A 20,696-nucleotide genomic window follows, 5' to 3' on the forward strand; every position below is an offset into this window, starting at 1 on the left:
ACCTGAAGAAGGGTTGAGACTCCAAAAGCTTGTGTTTTCATATAAACCTGTTGGACGAGAACCTGGTGTTGTGTGATTTCAGACCTTGTCCACTGCAGTCCAACACTGGCACCTCCACATCAAAAACTTTTTGGGTAGCCAAAAGCCTGATGAATGGCAAGTTTCCATCCTTCAATGCCAACAAAATCTGGGCCGTTAGATCCTTGGTGTTGTAATACTCCTACTTGTAATCTGTAGGCTCAACTTTAAGACGTCTTAGGCTGCTATTATACAGGTTTACAAAAAAAAATCTCAAAGTATCTGAATGACAGATAACATACAAGTGTTTTAAGTGAAAGCTGTTTTTTTATGAGCTGTACCACTATGAATTTCTCAGTTAGAGTTTTTGTTTCCTCATTTAATCGCTGAGATCTTTCATATATCCACTGTTTGGCTGAAAGGGGTTGAAGTCATATGTTGCCTTTCAAGTACAAAGTATTCAAAACTAATAGTGGCAATTGCCAGTGATTTACAAAGTTTTGACGTTAATTTCTTTGGTATCAGGGTATTCGGCCACTTGAATATATTAATTAGAGCCTCATACCTGTTGAACAAGAAACTTTTTGAAATCAGTTCTCAATGAGTATGACGGCTTTTGGGTTTAAATGATGCCTAAGGCCTCCCTGAGGCTGCTAACTAAAAGTATGTATTGAAGCTGTCTTTCCTTCCTGGAGAGAAGGAATGCTCTCCCAACTTCACAGGAGTTGTGATAACACAGTGTGGAGCTGGAGGAATACCGCAGGCCAGGCAGCATCAAAGGAATAGGAAAGCTGATGTTTTGGGTCGGGATCGTTTTTCATTTTTTCTGAAGAAGGGTCCCGACCCAAACATCAGCTTTCCTGCACCTCTGATGCTGCCTGGCCTGCTGTGTTCCTCCAGCTCCACACTGTGTTAACTCAGACCCTGGCTTTGGCAGTTCTTACTATCTCTTCACAGGAGTTGTGATTGGCCCTATCTCCTCATTTCTCATTTTCACTCTTCTGAGACCTACCCAGTAAACAACAGTACCCCATGGGGCAGGTTGCCTGAGGAGATGTGAGCAGCTCTAGCCCCTTTCCCCAGGTTTGCTGATAAAGCTGCAGGATCAATTTCTAGCTACGCTGGATTCTTCTGTTTCAGGTATCTACTAATCACACAATGCAAAATCCTGGCACTAAACACAAAGGCTGAGCTGAGTTTTATTGACGTGAAGATACTTAATGATCCATATAAATAACAAACAGTTTTAGTTTGATGCTCGAATTAAGTTAGCTCAACATTTGGAAAAAGCATTTAATTGAAGAGGAGTCACTGGACTCAATGTTAACACTGTTTTTCTCTTCACAAATGCTGCAAACATGCTAAATTTCTCTACGGCATATATATTTCTTTTAAATTTCATTTCTCCAGCATCCATAGTATTTTACTTCTATGACTCCAGTTGATATAATTGCCAATAAATTAAGGAGGTAAAATTCACACCTATCTTCCTTTCCATCATCGGTGCAAACTGTAATGATTGGTGTGAATTGTAATCATATCTGTGTCGAAATATATTTGACTGAGAAATAAGCGTAACTAATTAGAGAGGACACACATTATATTAAAACAATTTAAAGATAAATATTTAGGTAAGAATTAACAAAGAAACCATTGTGACTGGCAGGAAAAGCCAGGAAAATCCTCTAGAATGCACCTAGGAGTGGGCATGGAGATGACATTGTAATGTCAGGTTAATTGACAAGTACTCAAAACAGACACAAGAAAAGTATGAAGAATGAAGGCTTGGAAGACATGCCATTTTCACACTTAGGTGTAATGTTAAGATGCTAATTACAGAGGGAATATTGAAACTATCCAACTGACAAGGCATGACAAATATCCTAATCACATCAGTATCATTAACTACTAGGATCGGACACTCAAAGAAAGCAGAAATGAAACAACTTTACTCATAAACACTGAATGAATGATTCTTGTAAGAGGAAGGCATTAAACAGAGATGAAAGGAATATCCATGTAAGAGTATAAAACATTAAAAATAAGTTGACGACATAAAAGCTAACAACTTCATAAAAGAATCTTCACTGAATAATAAAGGAATTATACGAAATGACATCAGACAAAAGTGGGAGCAACTTATATATAGGGGTAACACCAGCATTTTCATAGCAAGAAGGATCTGAACCGATATAAAAATAAGACCCTTTAACATTTCAGAAGTATTAAGGACACTCAGTTAATACTTCTCAAAAGATATTTTCTTCCAGGTGATAACATCTTACTCACTTGGGTCTTGCAAGTAAAGATTCACTTTAAACATTGATCGATTTTTCTATTCTTGGATCATGTCACACTTTTTACTCTAGTCTGTTCTTAAATATTCTTGAATATTATAAATAGCATCCAATTGAATGCTACTACATTTGAGATTACATTTTTTGATCGTTCTTGGCATCATGTTATACCTGTTCACTTAAAAGTGTATTGTTTGTTAATTTCTATTAATAAAGTGATAACATAAGTAAAATGTCTCATTTAAATTTTTCTGTTAAAACTGAAATTAACCCAAATTTCAATGTTCTTCTTAAGGTAGAGAAGCATTCTTTCTGGAGTGAGAAACTTAAAATTAAAATATAATCAATATATGTTATTAAAATATTAAAATTAAAGTATGTTCACTGCCTAGTTAAAGTTTATTAAGCAGGCAATTTGGAGAAAGGCAACATTCTCAGCAGCATATGTGTTATGTGAAACGCATAGACCCAGGATTGAGATTGACAGAGTTAACTCAATGAACAGAAATGATCAGGGAAACACTTCTGATCTAAATGAGCTCTATGTAAGATCTGAAAGTTATAAATCATTTGAGAGTGAGTGTGTAGGGATTTTGGTTCATTGGTTCATGAGGACACCCACTGCAACCAAATGGCTTGTTAGCAGTTGGATCCAAAAGACCCACAACACAACAGACTTGCATTCAGCTTGAGAAAGAACTAAAGCATTCAAACCTCTGCCCTGTGACGATTTTTCTTTTTAAGTTCTTCCAGCAGTTGCTGCTCTTTTGGAGGTTCATAGGTACTTCTGGGAATCTGAATAATGAGAGAAAAATAAAACTGAGACAGCACTTGCCTGAAATATCAGAAAGCTCATAACACATATTCATTTATCTGTTTGAAAGGGTAATAGTTAATATTTATGTCCCAACAAGGCCATGCCAGCACTTATGCTCTTCACCAGTGTTCTCATCAACACTGCCCTTTATGACTCATGTGAACATATTCTATTTGTTTTCATATTCTTACTCATATTCCTTTCACTGCTGTGAATTTATCAATTTTAGGAACAAATAATGATTAATGTAGTTTTGTTTTGTGTTAAAAAGGGGAAAGCATGGGTTTATTCCATTTTTTTAAGACCATTAGAATCAGGGCACTGATTCTAAGCCCACTTAGTCCATTGAGTCTGCTCTGCCATCCTCTGCAATCATAGTTGATCAAATCCATTTCTGCCCTTTCCCCAGAACACGTGTTTCTCTGACTGCTCAAAAAGTCTGTGTATGCTCTGTCTATGTCAGCCTTGAGCATACTTAATGACCCAGCCTTCTGCAGTAAAGCATTCCACAAATATATTACTTTCTGAGGGAAGAAATTCCTCCTCATCTCTTTCGTAAATGTGCGCCCCATTATTCTGAGATTATACCCTCTGGTCCTAGATTCTCCCACAAGGGAAACAGTCTTGCTGTATCTGTTGAGTCAAAACCACCTAAGAATCTTGATCTTTCAAAAAGGTCACCTTGTTACTAAAGCCCAATGAGTACAGACTCAACCTGCTCAATTACTCCTCAGAAGATAGTCCCTCTGAGGGTGGGATTAACCTAGTGTAACTTGTCTGGACCAGTATATCTTTCCTGAGATATGGGGCTCAAAACTGTTTATAATATTCCAATTGTCGAATATGCCATGTGTAGTTTTAGTGTGTCCTCCTTATTTTTGTATTGCATTCCCTGTGAAATAAAATCCAAATTGAACATGTATGCTAGCTATTGTGTCCCTAATCCTTCTGTGCTGTAGCTTTCTGCAGTCTTTCTCCATTTAAACAGTATTTAGCTCTCTATTCTTCGTGCTGAGGTGCATAATCTCAGAGTTTCCTGCAATATATTCCATCCACCAAGTTTTTGCCTACTCATTCAACCCTTCTATATTTCTCTGCCATATCTTTGCGTCAATGTCAGCACTTGCTTCCCCAGCTGTTTCTGTGTCATCCACAAACAAAAACAGACACTGCTAGAGAAACTCAGCAAGTCCAGCAGTATCTGTGTAGAGAAAACAGAGTCAGTGTTTCAGGCCTAGTGATCCTTGTTCGGAACACCTGCTAATATTACCTTCTCATATCTTATTTAAGTCATTTATGTTATAAATAATGATGGCCAGAGCACAGATTCCTGCAGTACTCCAATAATCAAGAGTTGCCATCCTGAAAATACACGCCCTTCCATCTCAAATCTCTCTCTTCCATTAAAAACCAAAAGAACGGCAATTGCTGTAAATCAGGAACAAAAACAGAAGTTGCTGGAAAAGCTCAGTAGGTCTGGTAGCATCTGTGAAGAAAATATCAGAATTAACATTTTGGGTCTGGTGACCCTTTCTGTCTTCTATTAATTAGCCAATCCTCCTTCCATGCTAATAAATTACCTCCAACATCATGGTCTCTTTTCTTACTAATGCGTTTTGAAAATCCAAATATATGACATCCCCTGCTTCCCCTTCATCTACCCTGCTTGTTACCTCCTCAAAGAATTCTAAAAAAATTGTCAGGTATTATTTCCCCATTGTGTAGCCATACTGACTCTACTTGATCATGTTATTCATTTCTAAAATCTCTGCTATTATATGTTATAACAGACTCTAACATTTTCCTGATTACAGATGTTCAGCTAACTGGCGACAAGTTACTTGTTTTTTTTTGTTGCCTTCCCTTTTTAAATAAAGCTGTTTCATTGGCAGTTTTCCAATCCTCTGAGACTTGTCAAAAATCTAAGCATTCCTGGAAGATTACTATCAGGGTATCCACCAGCTCTGGAGCTACTCCTTTCAATATCTAAGGAAGTATCTCATCAGGTTTGTGGAACTTTTGGTCTTTAGTCCCATTGGTTTCTCTCGTACCTTTTTGTGATAGTTGTATTTATTTCTTCTTCTTCTTTACACTTTGATTATTTTATGTTTTTAGAATACTATGAATGATTTCTTGTGTGAAGATTGATGCAAAGTATCTGAGTCCCTATTTTTATTTCCACAGCCTCATTCTCTCAGGGTCCTACGTTCACATTAATCTTTCTCTTCCTTTTTATATATTTAAAGAAGTTCTTGATGTCTGTCTTACAATGTATATGGTGACATGGTTGCTGAGATAGAAAATACAATAGCCAAATTTGCAGATGACATTAAAATAGGTGGGGAAATAAGTTGTATTGGAAAAATAAGAAATTTACAAATGGCAACGGATAGTTAAGGTGAATGAGCCAATGAGGCCAATTACGTTGAATGGGCAGAGGAAGTTTAATGTGGATAATTATGTGCTTATTTATTTAGTGGGGTCGGAGGAGCAAAAAGTTAACTTATTACCTAAATGGGGAGAAACAACAAAATGATTCCATGCAGAGGATTGTATCAGAGATAATGGGAACTGCAGATGCTGGAGAATCCAAGATAACAAAATCTCTGATGAAGGGTCTAGGCCCAAAACGTCAGCTTTTGTGCTCCTGAGATGCTGCTTGGCCTGCTGTGTTCATCCAGCCTCACATTTTGTTACCATGCAGAGGATTCATGTGTCTTTGTGGTGAGTCACAGAAAACTAGTTTCAGGTACAGCAGGTAACAAGGAAGGCAAATGAAATATTGGCATTTATTGCTAAAGGAATGGTGTAGAGATGTGGGGAAGTGTTGCTTCAACTGTACAAGGCATTAATGAGACTGACCCTGGAGTAATGTGTACAATTTTGGTCCTCTTACTTAAGGGAGGATGTAGTTATATGAGAGGCAGTTCAGAGGACATTTACTTGATTGATTCCATAAGTGAGGATTTTGTCTTATGAACAGAGATGAAGCAGTTTAGGTCTATACTCTCTGGAGTCCAGAAAAATGAGAGGAGCTCTAAATGAGGTATAGAAAATGCTAAAGGTGTCGATCATGTATATTTCCTCGTGGGGTAATCTTGAATGAGAAGTTATTGTTTTAGGATAAGTAGCAGATTTAAAACAGAGACAGCTGAAATGACTTCAGAGCCATGAATCTGTGTAATTCACTACCTCAGAGTGTAGTAGATGCTGGGTAATTGAGTAAATTTAAGAAGGAGATAGGCAACTTTTTAATCAGTAATGGGTTGAAGAGCTATGGAGATGAGGCAGGAAAGTGAAGTTGAGGCCAAGATGACATCAGCCATGATTGTATCAAACGGCTTCACGGGTTGAATTGTCTACTCCTGTTATTTCCTACGTTCTCCCTTGTTATTTTTATGGTTGTCTTTGTTGGTTGTTAAAACTTTTTCAACCCTCTGATTTAGCACTTTGCCTCATTGTGTGTTTTTGCTTTCCATGTGATGCTATCCTTAACTCCTCTGATGAACAATGGTTGGTTTATCCCCTTCCTAGAATCTTTGTTTCTCACAGGATTATGTTGTTGTGAGCCATGAATTACATTCTTAAATGTCTTCCATTGTTCCTCAAATGTTTTTTGCTCCTAAACACTTTACTAGTTCACCCCAACCACTCTGATCTAATTACTTTGTAATAACACTTATTTAAGTTTCCTAGCACTTTCTTTAGTTTTTCATTTCTGTTCCATATCTCTACTTTTTATTCCACTGGAAAAATCTTCTCTTCAGGTATTAATTCCATTCTCTTTTGAAAGTTACTAGTGAGTACTACAATAAAGTACTGCTGCTTCCACCACCCTTTCAGGCAGCAATTTTCATATAATAACAATCCATTGCATTAAAAATTTTCTCCCATCATAACTCTGTTCCTTTTGCACATCTACTCACATCTGTCATCAATTCCTTCTGCCAGTGGAAATAGTTTCTATTAATTCAAGTAAAACTTCTCTGACTTTGAACACGTCAATCAAATTTCCAATGCACCATCTCTGTTCAAATGAGTTTCTCCACATAACTGAAGTCTCTCATCCCTGGTACCATTCTAGCAAAGTGTGGAGCTGGAACAGCAACTCATATTCCGCTTGGGAACCCTGCAGCCCAACGATATCAATGTGGATTTCACAAGCTTCAAAATCTCCCCTCCCTCTACTGCATCCCAAAACCAGCCCAGCTCATCCCTGCCTCCCTAACCTGTTCTTCCTCTCACCTATACCCTCTTCCCACCTCAAGCCACACCCCCATTTCCTACCTACTAACCTCATCCCGCCCCCTTGACCTGTCTGTCCTCCCCGGGCTGATCTATCCCCTCCCTACCTACCCACCTATACTCTCCTCTCCACCTATCTTCTCTTCTATCCATCTTCGATCCACCTCCCCGGCTCTCCCTATTTATTTCAGAACCCTCTCCCCCTCCCCCTTTTCTGATGAAGGGTCTAGGCCCAAAACATCAGCTTTTGTGCTCCTAAGATGCTGTTTGGCCTGCTGTGTTCATCCAGCTCCACACGTTGTAATCTCGGATTCTCTGACATCTGCAGTTCCCATTTTCTCTGATACCATTCTAGCAAATCTCTTTTGTGCGCTCTCCAAGGTCCTGACACCTTTGTTAAGTGTTGTGTCCAGAATGGAACAGAATAAAGTCAAACTGAAGTTGTGTCTTGTAAACTTTTATACTCTGTGACAAGCATGTATGACACTTGATGTTCACAGATTTCCCATCTTGTTATAACACTATCCAACATTTGTGTATATACATCCTCATATTTTTCTGTTCCTGCATCGTTATTAATGTACCATTGAGCTACTATTCCATCTCCTCATTCTTTTTACCACATTGTATCATTTCATTCCTCACTGCATTAAATTTCATCTGCCATATATCTCTCCATTGTACTATGTCCTCACAAGGTCTGTTACTATCTTTACCAGTGTTTTCTATATTTCAGAGTCTCATGTCACCAACAAACTTTGAAATTATCACCATGTACCCAAGTCCAGTTCATAAATATGCATATAAGAGAGCAAAATGCTGCAGAATAATTTATGGTTATATCAGCCAAGCCTGAAAAACAACTGTTGACTGTCACTCTTTGTTTTCTGTTCCTTAAATAGCCAATACACATTGCCATTCTCCCTTTAATCTCATGGGTTTACTTTGGTTTATAAATCTGTGGCCTTCCATGCAATAAATGAGGAACAGAAAGTTTTTTTAAATACAGATGTCACACATGTGGCATTTCTGGCATCTTGGGACTTGGTCACCCCATGAGACCAGGTACACTAATACAGCACAACATTAGAAAGCGGTTTAGCTATTTTAGGTGTTCCAAGCTGGTGTAGCAGTCTGAAAGCACTGATGTGCCAAGCTAACCAGCGAGGCCCTGCTGGCTATTGTTGTCTTCAAGCATTTCATGAATCAACAGTTTAGAGATCACTGAAGGGGAAATTTATTCAAGGCCTTGGTGGTTTAGAATTGTAGGTGTTTTCCTAGTTAACCTGTCCTGGAGCAGGTGGAACTTGAATCCAGGACTTCTGGCTCAGATGCAGGAATACCACCACCACACTACAGACAGTTTAGATTTGTAACCTTCGAGGTGGAAATAGTTGATAGCATCATTCAAAACAAATGTCACAGCTTTAAGCAAAGATGACAGAAGCAAGCTTACAACAAGAAAAGGTTTTTCAGCCTTAGATTCAATACCTCCACAGTTTCAGGATGTTTCAGTCAATCACAGAATATTCCCTTGCTGATGATCCATGTCAGATTAAGCAACACTATTTTCTAACAAATGCTTTACTAAATTCATCTTTGCAGTAAACTGCACTTTTAATTATTTTAATCTGGCGAAGTTTGCCGATGATATGAAGATCGGTGGACAGGCAGGTAGTAGTGAAGAGGTGGGGAAGCTGCAGAAAGATTTAGACAGTTTAGGAGAGTGGTCCAGGAAATGGCTGATGAAATTCAATGTGAGTAAATGTGAGGTTTTGCACTTTGGAAAAAAGAATACAGGCATGGACTATTTTCTAAACAGTGAGAAAATTCGCAAATCAGAAGTGCAAAGGGATCTGGGAGCGTTGGTCCAGGATTCTCGAAAGGTTAACTTGCAGGTAGAGTCTGTAATTAAGAAAGCGAATGTAATGTTGTCGTTTATCTCAAGAGGGTTGGAATGGTCATTGGATAAACATATGGATGATAATGGACTAGTGTAGGTTAGATGGGCTTCAGATTGGTTTCCCAGATCGGCACAACTTCGAGGGCTGAAGGGCCTGTACTGTGCTGTAATGTTCTATGTTCTATGTTCTAATGCAGATTCTCACTGTTCCTCATTAAGTACGCTGCTGGCTCATTATATAAAATCTGCCAGGCTCTAGTGAAGGAGAAGTGTAAGAGATAAAGGCAGTTCTTTCGAAGAAAGACAAATTGCTGATGATAAATTGAACTAAGGTGATTTTAAGTTTTAACTGCACATCTTAAGATCACTAAGATATAGATATTTTCCATTATGTATTATTTTGCCCAATATGGTCTACTACTGCTGCCTGTCTCTAGGATACTTGGAGGTTACAAACCATAGACCATAGAAATGATACAACACAGAAGTGTGCCATTTGGCCCATTTTGTCCATGCTAACCCAATCACCCAGGTGCCCTTTCTAACCCATCTTCCTGCAGATGGCCCACAGCCCTGCAGCTTACTGTACTTAAGGTGCAGATCCAGGTACTATTAAAAAGACTTTAGGGTCTCTGCCTCCACCACCAACTCAGGCAGCGAATTTGTGACACTCACCACTCTCTGTGTAAAGTTTTTCCTTACTTCCCCTCTAATCCTTAGCTTGAATCTGTGATCCCTAATTTTTGAACTCTCTGCTGAGGGATAAAAGTTCATTCTGTCTACCCCTCAATTTTGTGTAATTCAATCATGTCACCCCTCAGCCTTCTCTATTCTCCTCATAGCTACAATTCTTCAGCCCTCGCAACATTCAAGTAAATCTTCTCTGCGCTCTCTAGAGCAATTATGTTCTTCCTGTAATGTGGTAACCAGAACTGCACATAGTACTCCAGTTGTGGCCTCACCAGTGCTTTTTACAGTTTCGTTATTATATCCCTACTTTAGTATTTTATTTCTTTGACAATGAAAGACAGCATTCCATGTGCATTTTTTATAACCTTATCTATGAACTTTGCCCCATTAGGGACATCTGCACTTGCACACTGAGATGTCTAACTTCATCTAGTCCTCTCAGTATATTCTCACTTATTCTGAATTCACTTTTATTGTTTGACCCCTGTAAATGCATTACCACACACTTTTCAGAGTTAAACTCCACCTGCCACATTCCTGCAAACTCCACCATCCCGGCGCTATCATTTTGGAGCTTACCAGCTATCCTCTACACGATGAACTATGCAGCCAATTTTTGAGTCATCTGCAAATTTCCCAATTGCAACCCACACATTCAAATCCAAATCATTAAGTACAAAACAAACAGCAGGGGTCCTAACATTGATCCCTGCAGAACACCACTCGAAGTAGCCTTCCATTTGCAAGGGCAGCCATCGAACATTACTCTTTGTTTCCTACAATTAAGTCAACATTGGATTCATTTTGACACAACACCCTGCATCCAATGAACTTTTACATTTTTGACCAGTCTGACCGATGGAACCTTGTCAAATGCCTTACTAAAATCCATGCAGACAACATCCACTATACTACCCTCATCAATCTTCCTTGGTGCATCCTCAAGGAATTAAATCAAATTTGTAAGGCATGACCCTTCACTTAAAAAACCACGCTGACTAGCTCCGACTAATCCACGCTTTTCTAAGTGACAGTTTATCTGAGCTCTCAGGACTGATTCTAACAATTTGCCTACCATGAAAATAAGACTAACTGGGCTTTAATTGTTTGGCATTTCTTTTGTACAGGTTGTAGTAGGAGAGTGAAGTTTTATGGCCTGTTCACTGTAGCTGTCCGTGTTACTCCTAGTCAGGCAGTGTATCTATGCAATGCAACATTTATACTGCTTACAATTGTCAGTGCCTCATGGAACCCACAATGAATGGACCTTTGGGAGAGAACACTGATGGGTCTCCTCGTGCCTCAACAAGTCACTTATGCTCAGCGATGCTGTTTCCATCATGGTAATCTGACACAATAATTGTAAATATAATTTTAATAGACATTTGAATTTTGTTGCAATCAACAATGAAGCTCTTGAATATGATTAGCTAATTTCTTAATAAGAAAGTTGTTTACTTAAATTGAACATTGTTCCAAAATTACCTGCTACTGGGGATGCTGACAATTATGCAGATTTCTCAGTATTGTTGACTTAGAAGAATATTGTTTATGAAACAGCACAGGACTCAGGTGCACAAAGAACAATTATAATAAGATGATACAGAAGACCTTGGACTTGTGTAGCACCTTTCATACTCTTTGGATGTCTCAAAGGGCTTTATAGCCAGTTATGTCCTCCTTACATGGAGTCAATGTTTCAATAACCAGTGAATGAATTGGTCTAGGGCTCTTATGGTGCAGTGGTAGCGTCCCTACCTCTGAACCTGTAACTTTGAGCTCAAGTCTCAGAGGTGTGCCATAGCGTATCTGCACAGATTGATTAAAAATATTTTGAATGCATTGGGTAATACTAAAGCAGGTTGGTGTAGACTTTAATTATCTCACTTTGTCTAAAATTTCTATCAAACAAAATCTAAATTATCAACATTTTGTTAGAAATCACATGACACCAGGTCCTCAAGTTTATTTGAAAACACAAGTTTCAGAGCCTCAGTCCTTCTTCAGGTGTTAGTGAGTGAGGTAGTATCAGATGCAGAATTTATAAGTTAAAAATCAAAAAGTCACACCATTGATGAGGATGCACAAAACAAACCTAAGGTTTGGTTAAATCTTTAAAGAGTTAGAAGGTTTTACTTGATTAATGTGTATGCGTAAATCCCAAAATTCCTTTCAAGTTACAGTCCTGAGAAAACTGAAGGTTTTATCAGTGTAAAGAAGAGGTGACATTTTAGTTCAGGCAATGCATGTTAGGTGTGAGACCTTGTTTAGGCTCTGTGTTTTAGTTTGGAGTTAGACTGGTTTTATTTCGAAAGTAAGAATTTATAAAATGCCATATTGACTCAAGATCTATAAATTGTGTGGGCTCTTTGAACAAACATGAATCTATGGGGTGAATTTGTATTTGCAGATACATTTTATTTTGTTCAAAGAGCCCACAATTTATTGGCATTCAGTCAATGTGGTGTTTAAAAATTCCTACTTTAGAAATAAAACCAGCCTGACTCCAAACTAAAACACAAACAGATTCTAAACAAGATCTCACACTGAACATGCATTGTCTGACTTAAAATGTCACCTCTTCTTTACACTGATACAATGTTTAGCTCTCGCAGGACTGTGACTTGAAAGGAATTCAGGGATTTCATATACATATTAAACAATTAAAACTCTCTAACTGATTAAAGATTTCACAGCATCTTAGGTTTATTTAGTACATCCTCATCTGTGGTGTGACCCTTTGACCTTTTACTCATAAATTCTGTGTCTGATACTACCTCCCCCACTAACACCTGAAGAAAGACTGAGGCTCCGAAAGCTTGTGTTTTCAAATAAATCTGTTGGACAAGGACCTGGTGTCATGTGATTTCAGACCTTGTCTACCCCAAACCAATACTGGTACCTCCATAACATTTTGTTGTAATCTTGTTTGGTGAGAGTCACAGGGAGTTCTGTTGGTGTTGAGATCTAAATTTATCACCCAGTCAAAACAACTGGAGCAGAAAAAAATGATAAATTATTTATTAATTTTATTAATTTATAAATAAAAGTTAACTCATTGTGACTTGCGGCCTACATGGCAATGGTGGCTACACTCCTAGAGTGTTTAGTTGCATTATCATCCCAGCTGACAGTACTGCTGGACAAATTAGATCCCAGAAGGAAACCTGGTTTGATAGATCATATGTTTAAATTTAGCACTTTCTACCGGTGGTTAGTAATTGAAACTTATTCACACAAGGCTGTAAATGTTCATTCATAACTGACATAAGTTTGTTACACAAAAGAAAAAAAAGCAAATCAAGCAATATAAATATTGAATACAATTACAAAAGCATAAACAGCAAAACAAAGTTTCAACCTGTTTCCCAGAGTATGGTGTACAGAGGCTCATGTCCAGAGAAATTATCCTCCTTTCTCAACTCTTTAAATTTCTATTTAACTGATTCCTTCAAGCTTTTTTTTCTGTGCCCTAAAGAAACAACATTATGATTGCTTTCAGAGTCTATGGGCATCAATCTTTCATAATTCTGAGGGTCTAAACTTTTTCATTCCTAACAACTTAAAGACTCATTGGATTAAAAACTCCACGGTCTTGAACACATTGTTTGTTGAGGTGACTGGTTCCTCTGAATTGAGTTTTTGTTCTGAACAGAACTGAACAAGATTCTGAACAAGAGTCATGTCAAACACCAAATATCAACTTTGTTTTTCTCTCTCTATAAATGCTGCCAGACATGTTGAGTTTCTCCGGCATTCTCTGTTTGATTCAGATTTCTAACATCTGCAGTATTTTTGCTTTATCCTTGGAATAAATTGAGTATTCTGCGCTGGAATCAAAAACAAAACTAATAGCTTTGTTCCATATACTTCACCTGTCACAAACTTAGTAGTATAAACTTTTTATCCTCAAACACTTTGAGAGTTCTCCCTGGCTCTTGATTTCTATTGCAGTGTTTTTTTTATTAATGATGTATTCATGTCACTGTTCTATATAGACTTTATGACCTTGTAAGAAAGGTCTTCAGAGAACTGACAAAACTCCCTCTACCTATATTTTAATATCTATTTTCTAAAAATGATAAAAATAAAAAATATATTTTTCATTTCCATTGTGTGTGAAATACTTTGAAATAGGTATTATATAAAGGTTCAATTTTCTTTTGCAATGGCCAAATCTTATTAAAACAGGGTTTGATCTAGCATTCTGTCTTAAGGGGCCAATGGGCCTTAACCCAAATCATTGGCCACCGTCAAACTTAACAAGAGTGGTAGAAAAAAATGAAACAAGTCAATCGTCGATAAATAGTTAAAATCTATAAATTATACGAGAAAAGTAGAGGTAAGCAGTCCTATACTTTTGACATCTTGGGAAGGAATGTATTAGAGCAACATCAAGAGACAAAGAGCTGGACAGTGATAATGGGAACTGCAGATGCTGGAGAATCCGAGATAACAAAGTGTGGAGCTGGATGAACACAGCAGGCCAAGCAACATCTTAGGACACAAAAGCTGACGTTGAATTGAACACAAAATTTGACAGTTGTCATGAACTGAGGGTTGTGGTAGACAATGATGGTATTTTGTTTTGAAGTATATGTTGAAAGAGTCAAAGGCTTTGGAGATGTTCAAAGGAATTACAGAAAACTTGAAAAACGGGTTTCAGATGGATTTAAGCAGATGTGAGGGTAATGGGGATAGTTAAAACACTGACCACTGATCACAAGTTTTAGGGGAAAAGTGAACAGAAGCAAATGTGCAAGGACAGGAAAAGGTGAATGGAAGTAAGAAAGAAGTTGAACAGATCACAGAATCACTACAGTGTGAAAGCAGGCCATTCAGCCCATCAAGTCAACACCAAACCTCCAAAGAGCATCACACTACTACCACTGCACTTCCCATGGCTAATCTAGCTAGCCTGCACTTCACTGGACAATTTAGCATGGCCAATCCACCAAAGCCTGCATATCTTTGGACTGTGGGAGGAAACCAGAGCACCTAGAGAAAACCCACACAGGCATGGAGAGAATGTGGAAACACCACACAGACAGTTGTCTGAGGGTAGAATTGAACTCAGGTCCCTGGTGTTGTGAGGCAGATGTGCTAACTGCTGATCCACCACCCCATATCCCAGATGGGATCGAGAAGGATAACACAGTGTGGAGCTTGAGAAACACAGAGGCCAGACAGCATCAGAGGAGCAGGAAAATTGATGTTTTGGGTCAGGACCTTTCTTCAGAAATGGGGGAGGGGGAAGGTTGCTCTGAAATAAATAGACAGAGGAGGGGTGGGGCTGGGGAACGTAGATGGGATGGTGATAGGTGAGTGCAAGTAGGCAGTAGTAGGAAATGGCCTAAATTGACATTACTAGTTTCAAAATCTCTACTGCCCTACTCTTATCATTCTTCATTTCCTCAAATATCTCAGTAAAATTTGTGAGACAAGACATTCTCTGCACAAAACCACACTGACTATTCCTAATAAGTCCATTCTTTTCCAAATGTGAGTAAATCTCATCCCTAAGAATCTTCTTCGATAATTTCTTATTCCTCCTTATTCCTTGTTTAAGTTCTTCCCTGCTTCCTTTATATTCCTTAGAGGCCTCGTCTGATTTCAGTTTTCTACACCTTACATGTGCCTTATTTTGCTTTTTCACATCTCTTGCCATCCTTATCTTTCATTCTCACAGGAACATGCTGATCCTGAACTCTGATCAATTGGTCTTTAAAAGATTCATACATGTCAAATGTGGATTGACCGTCAAACAGCTGTCCCTGATCTAATTTCCCCAGTTAGCACTCCCCCAATTTGGTAATTTCACCTGAGGACCAGTCTTGTCCTTATCCACTACTATCTTAAACTTATGGGATTATGTTCTCTGTTCACAAAATGCTCTCTCACTTGAAACTTCAATTACAAGGCCAGACTTATTCCCCAGTGCAAGGTCTAGTATGGCCCCTTCCCATTTGGACGATCTATATATTGTTTCAAGAAATCCTTCTGAATGCACCTAACAAATTCTGCCCCGTCTAAACTTCTTGCCTTAAAGGAGTCCCAGTCAATATTGTGGAAGTTAAAAATCACACACTGTAACAATCCTGTTGTCCTTATGTCTTACACTTCCGTTCCTTTATCTCCCACTGGCCACTGGGAGGCCGAAAGTATAACCTTTGTATAGTAAATTGCCGGTGATAGATTTGTATTATAAGGTATTATAGTATATGTGGCTAAGGCAGGTGGGTGGAATTGATTCACACGTCAGCTATGATCTTGTTGTATGTTGGAACAGTCTGGTTGGTTAAATAACCTATGACTATTACTTTATTCCTATCCTGGTGAAATTCCCAACACTTTAAATTGTTGGAGGTGCTGATTTCAAAATTTAGAAATAACACTGCACTTTAGGTGGCCTGCACCCATCTATGCACAAAAGCAGCTACAATATTTAAAATTTCCTCTGACTTTACCTCTCTTTATTCCAGCTTTATGTCTCTGAATGGAGCCACAGCAGCAAGCATATGGTAATTCTGTGGATTTTCTTTTTGAGCAGCTTTGCTTATTAATGAGCAAGGAACACTGAGATAATTCTGTTATGCATTTGCTTCGTCTACCGGGAATTGGCTTTCATAGGCGCAGGAACAAAGTGATTCCAAACTGCACAACCTGCTGCCGCACCAAATTTTCTGCTATGCTGACAGTGTTGACTACAAAAGTCAGATTAGTGAGACTTGGACTTTAGTGTTTCTGTTTCAGAGATCTCAGGGTCACAAAAAACACACTGTCTTCTTTTAAAATTACCCTTGTTCTGCCAGTTAACCATCCTTTGCTCTGGAACGACTGAATTTCCATTTGATTGATAATGCTGCCAACCATGTTTGGCTAAGAAAGCTAGTACATTAATGAGCAGGGCAAACACTTCTCTGCTATCTACTCACAATCCTAGATGAGTAACTGGCAAAATCGTTTCTCAGTCCAAAAACGTGAACTTGCTCGGCAACACTGTACCCTTCATCAACAGTACTGAAAATGTTGATTAACCATGGATCTCTTGCTGTTTACTACGTAACTGCTACATAACAACAGCAGTTGCAAACCTTTATATTTTAAGTGTTTTGAGAACATTCAAAGTGATAAATTGCATAAATACAGGCAATTCAATGTTTCAAGGAGTAGCTTGCTCCTGCTTTATTTAATAATGAACTGCTATTTACTATTGTAAACTATTATCATTAATTTATATTGAAATTAGAGTGATACAATTTAAGATTTTAAATTACTACTTGAAACTTTGATTCTTGCATTTCCAAGAACGACACATTTTAATTTGTAGTCAATATTCAGAAGTGTGTCTTTATTCTGAGTATTCAGAGTGAAATTTTTCAGTGATAGGACTTGACCGACAGTGATTTGTTCATAAACAGCAAGTTTACACTCTTAAAACCTGTGAATCAATGGCTTCCATGATTTGGTAGATTTCATCTTTGGGCTGAGGCTAGGAGAAAGGTGATGCTGATTTCTGTTTATTTATGTTTTTATCACCTGAAAACTCTTTATAGTCCTTGGCCTTGTTTTTTCGACATGCCACTCCTCTTTCTTTACATTGTGCCACTTTTTAGTGGTTCTGATTTGAGAAATTGTGAAAGAGAAAGGTCTCTGATGAAGGGTCTAGGCCCGAAACTCAGCTTTTATGCTCCTGAGATGCTGTTGGGCCTGCTGTGTTCATCCAGCCTCACATTTTATTATCTAAAGAGAAATGTTTCCTTCTTTGCTGTGTTCCAATTATATTTGATGTTGATGTCGTTTTAGAAAGTTGATAGTTTTAATACAACTGTGCAAAAGACTTTACAAGACACTTTCCTGGATGTGAACACAGGCAAAATGCTCTACCTGGTCATGGAAAGGAACCCAACCAATTCTTTCTTACAATAAAATTAATTTTGAAGTTTTCCTTGGTCTGTGCCCAGGGATCCAGTGAAAATCTCCCCATTATGTGCATACCAGAAGAAAGATTAATCACATCTATGTCTTGGCTTCTAATAACCCTCAAATTAGCTATTTAATTTAGTAACATAGTCTTTGATGAGTGAATCTTCTCTGAGCATAATCACGTATCTCATGACATATAAAAATTAAATCATAGATACTTTTAGATGTAGAACAGCTTCCTGTGGTTTGATCTCCTTCTGGGATAATACTATCCCTCCCATGAAAGGAACTAACAACTTGATAAATTAATTTGATTCTCCTAGCCTAACCATCAATCTTGGCAACACATACAAACTGCTGACAATTTTCTGTGTAAAGAATTATCACTCAACTTCTGTCTTGGCTGCACTCTTCACAATCATGAACTTGTGCATCCTGTTCTCTGGCAATGGACTGTGAAACAAAGTTTGTTTTCTGCAGCCCTTTCATATCTTCCATTTATTCGTAATGTTCCTGCTGAGGCATCCTTGTTTAAGCTGAAAACCCTACTTGTTTCTCAAACAGTATCTCACAGCTCTTTGCTCTAAATCTGAGAATCAGTCTTGTCACTCTCTGCAATGCCCCAAGGAAATAGGTGGCTTCCTCATGACAGCATTAGAAATAGAGTAAGACTACAAAGATATGAACACAAGCCAAGTGGCCTCCTTCACCCTGCTCTGCCATTCAATATGAGCTTGGCTCACTGATCTTGACATTTTAATTGATCTTGAAGGGCTGGATAAGCTTGGGTTGTTTTTTTTGAGAAGAGTAGGTTGACGGGGAACCTGATAGAGGTGTATAAGATTATGAGGGGTATGGATAGGATAAAAAATGGCTGTTCCTCTTAGTTGAAGGGTTAGCAACAAGTGACACATGTTTAAGGTGGAAGACAAGAGGTTTAGATGGGACTTGAGGAAAAAGGTTATCAATGGAGGTTGGTGGGAATCTGGGATGCACTGCCTGGGAGGATAGTTGAGACAGTACCCTCACAACTTTTAAAAATATACTTGGATGAACACAAGTGTCACAACATTCATAGCCACAGGACTAGTGCTGGAAAGTGAGATTTGTGTAGGTTTTGTACATTTTTGGTGTGCAGACTTGATGGGCTAAAGTGCCTCTTCTTTACTGTACAAAATAATAATCCTATCAACTTCACTTTCTTGCCCATTTCCAATATTCTTAATGTGCTGATGGGAAGTGTACGCATTCTTTCAGATGCAACCTGACTTATGGAGCTTCAGTATCAGCTCCAGAGATTTAAGACCAGATACTTCTCTTCTGACCACCTTGGCAAAGTTTATCTTTCAAGAACAAGTGAGGCAAAATTGGGGAAAGACTTATCTCCAGGGTTTCCAAACTGTTCCCCACTTCCCCTGGATTTCCTAGATTTCCTCCAGAGTACATGGTTAAATTTGATGGACATGAGAAGAAGGAGTCTCATAGCAACTTCAGCCACACTTTCTACTGGATAGGCTGAACTGAGTGTCTATTTGGAAGGTCACCTGTGTTGTGGACTGGGCCACATCACTCAAAATACATTAAGAAGATAGCCTAGACTTGAAACGTTTCCTTATTTTAAAGGCAAGTGTCCAGTGTTTAGTTCCGGATACAATTCGACTGGTCATACTATCGGATTTAAAGCAAAACATACTATATTCATCCACTAAAGGTGAAATACAACAAAAAAAGAAGAAATTGATATAACTTAACTCTACTGGAAAATTTAACAGAATAACAGATTATTAACAACTACTTAACTGTTCCAATGTAGTAACATCCCGTAAACGCACCCTTGGCAAAAGGTAAATTAAGCAACAGACACAGTAGGAACTGTCGATGCTGAGATAACAAAGTGTACAGCTGGACGAATGCAGCAGGCCAGGCAGCATCAGAGGAGCAGGAAAGCTGACATTTCAGGTCTGGACCCTTCTTCACAAATGGGGGATGGGAAGGGGACTCTGGAATAAATAGAAAGCTGGGGGAGGCAATGATGCAAGGTGGACAAAGGAGCAGGTAGGTGGAGAGAAGACAGACGGGTCAAGGAGGCAGGGATAGAGCCAGTAAAAGTGAGTGTAGGTAGGGAGTTGGGATGGGGGTTGGTCAATTGAGGGAAGATGGACAGGTCAAGGAGCCAGGGATGGGGCTGGTAGGTAGGAGGTGGCGGTGGGGGTTGGTCAGTGAGGTGGGAGGAGCAGATGGGTGGGAGAAAAGACAGGTAGATCAAGGAGGCAGGGACGAGCTGGGCTGGTTTTGGGATGAGGTTGGGGGTGGGGAGATTTTGAAGCTTGTGAAGTCCACATTGATACCATTGGGCTGCAGGGTTCCCAAGCGGAATATGAGTTGCTGTTCCTGCAGCCTTCAGGTGACGTCATTGTGGCACTGCAGGAGGCCCAGGATGGACATGTTATTCAAGGAATGGTAGGGGGAGTTGAAATGGTTTATGACTGGGCAGTGCAGATGCTTGTCACAAACCGAGCGTAGGTGTTCCATAAAGCAGTCTCCAAGCCTCTGCTTGGTTTCCTGATACAGAGGAGGCCACATCAGAAACTGCGGATACAATGTACCATATAAGCAGATGTGCAGGTGAACATCTATGTAATGTGAAAGATTTTCTTGGGGCCTGGGATGGGGTGAGGGGTGAGGTACAGGAGCAGTGTAGCACTTCCTGCGTTTTCAGGGAAAAGCGCCGGGGGTGGTGGGGCTAGTGGGGAGTGTGGAGCAGTCAAGGGAGTCATGGAGAGAGCGGTCCCTGTGGAAA

At 39.0% G+C, this 20,696-nt stretch overlaps 1 protein-coding gene across 12 annotated transcripts in view; it reads right to left on the bottom strand.

Annotated features, from left to right (window-relative positions):
- The window catches only part of cfap99 (cilia and flagella associated protein 99), a 152,406-nt gene that overhangs the window by 65,131 nt on the left and 66,579 nt on the right, over window positions 1–20,696 (bottom strand). For all 12 annotated transcript variants that reach the window (XR_009445616.1, XM_059644911.1, XM_059644914.1 and 9 more), the window contains one exon: window positions 3,030–3,110. Coding sequence is in view for 11 of the 12 variants with exons in the window: in XM_059644911.1 (XP_059500894.1) it covers window positions 3,030–3,110 (81 nt within the window). In the remaining variant the exon portion in view is untranslated. The remainder of the gene's footprint in view (window positions 1–3,029; window positions 3,111–20,696) is intronic.

The sequence above is a fragment of the Stegostoma tigrinum genome, chromosome 3, assembly GCF_030684315.1.
Source record: "Stegostoma tigrinum isolate sSteTig4 chromosome 3, sSteTig4.hap1, whole genome shotgun sequence".
Lineage (NCBI taxonomy): Eukaryota > Metazoa > Chordata > Chondrichthyes > Orectolobiformes > Stegostomatidae > Stegostoma > Stegostoma tigrinum.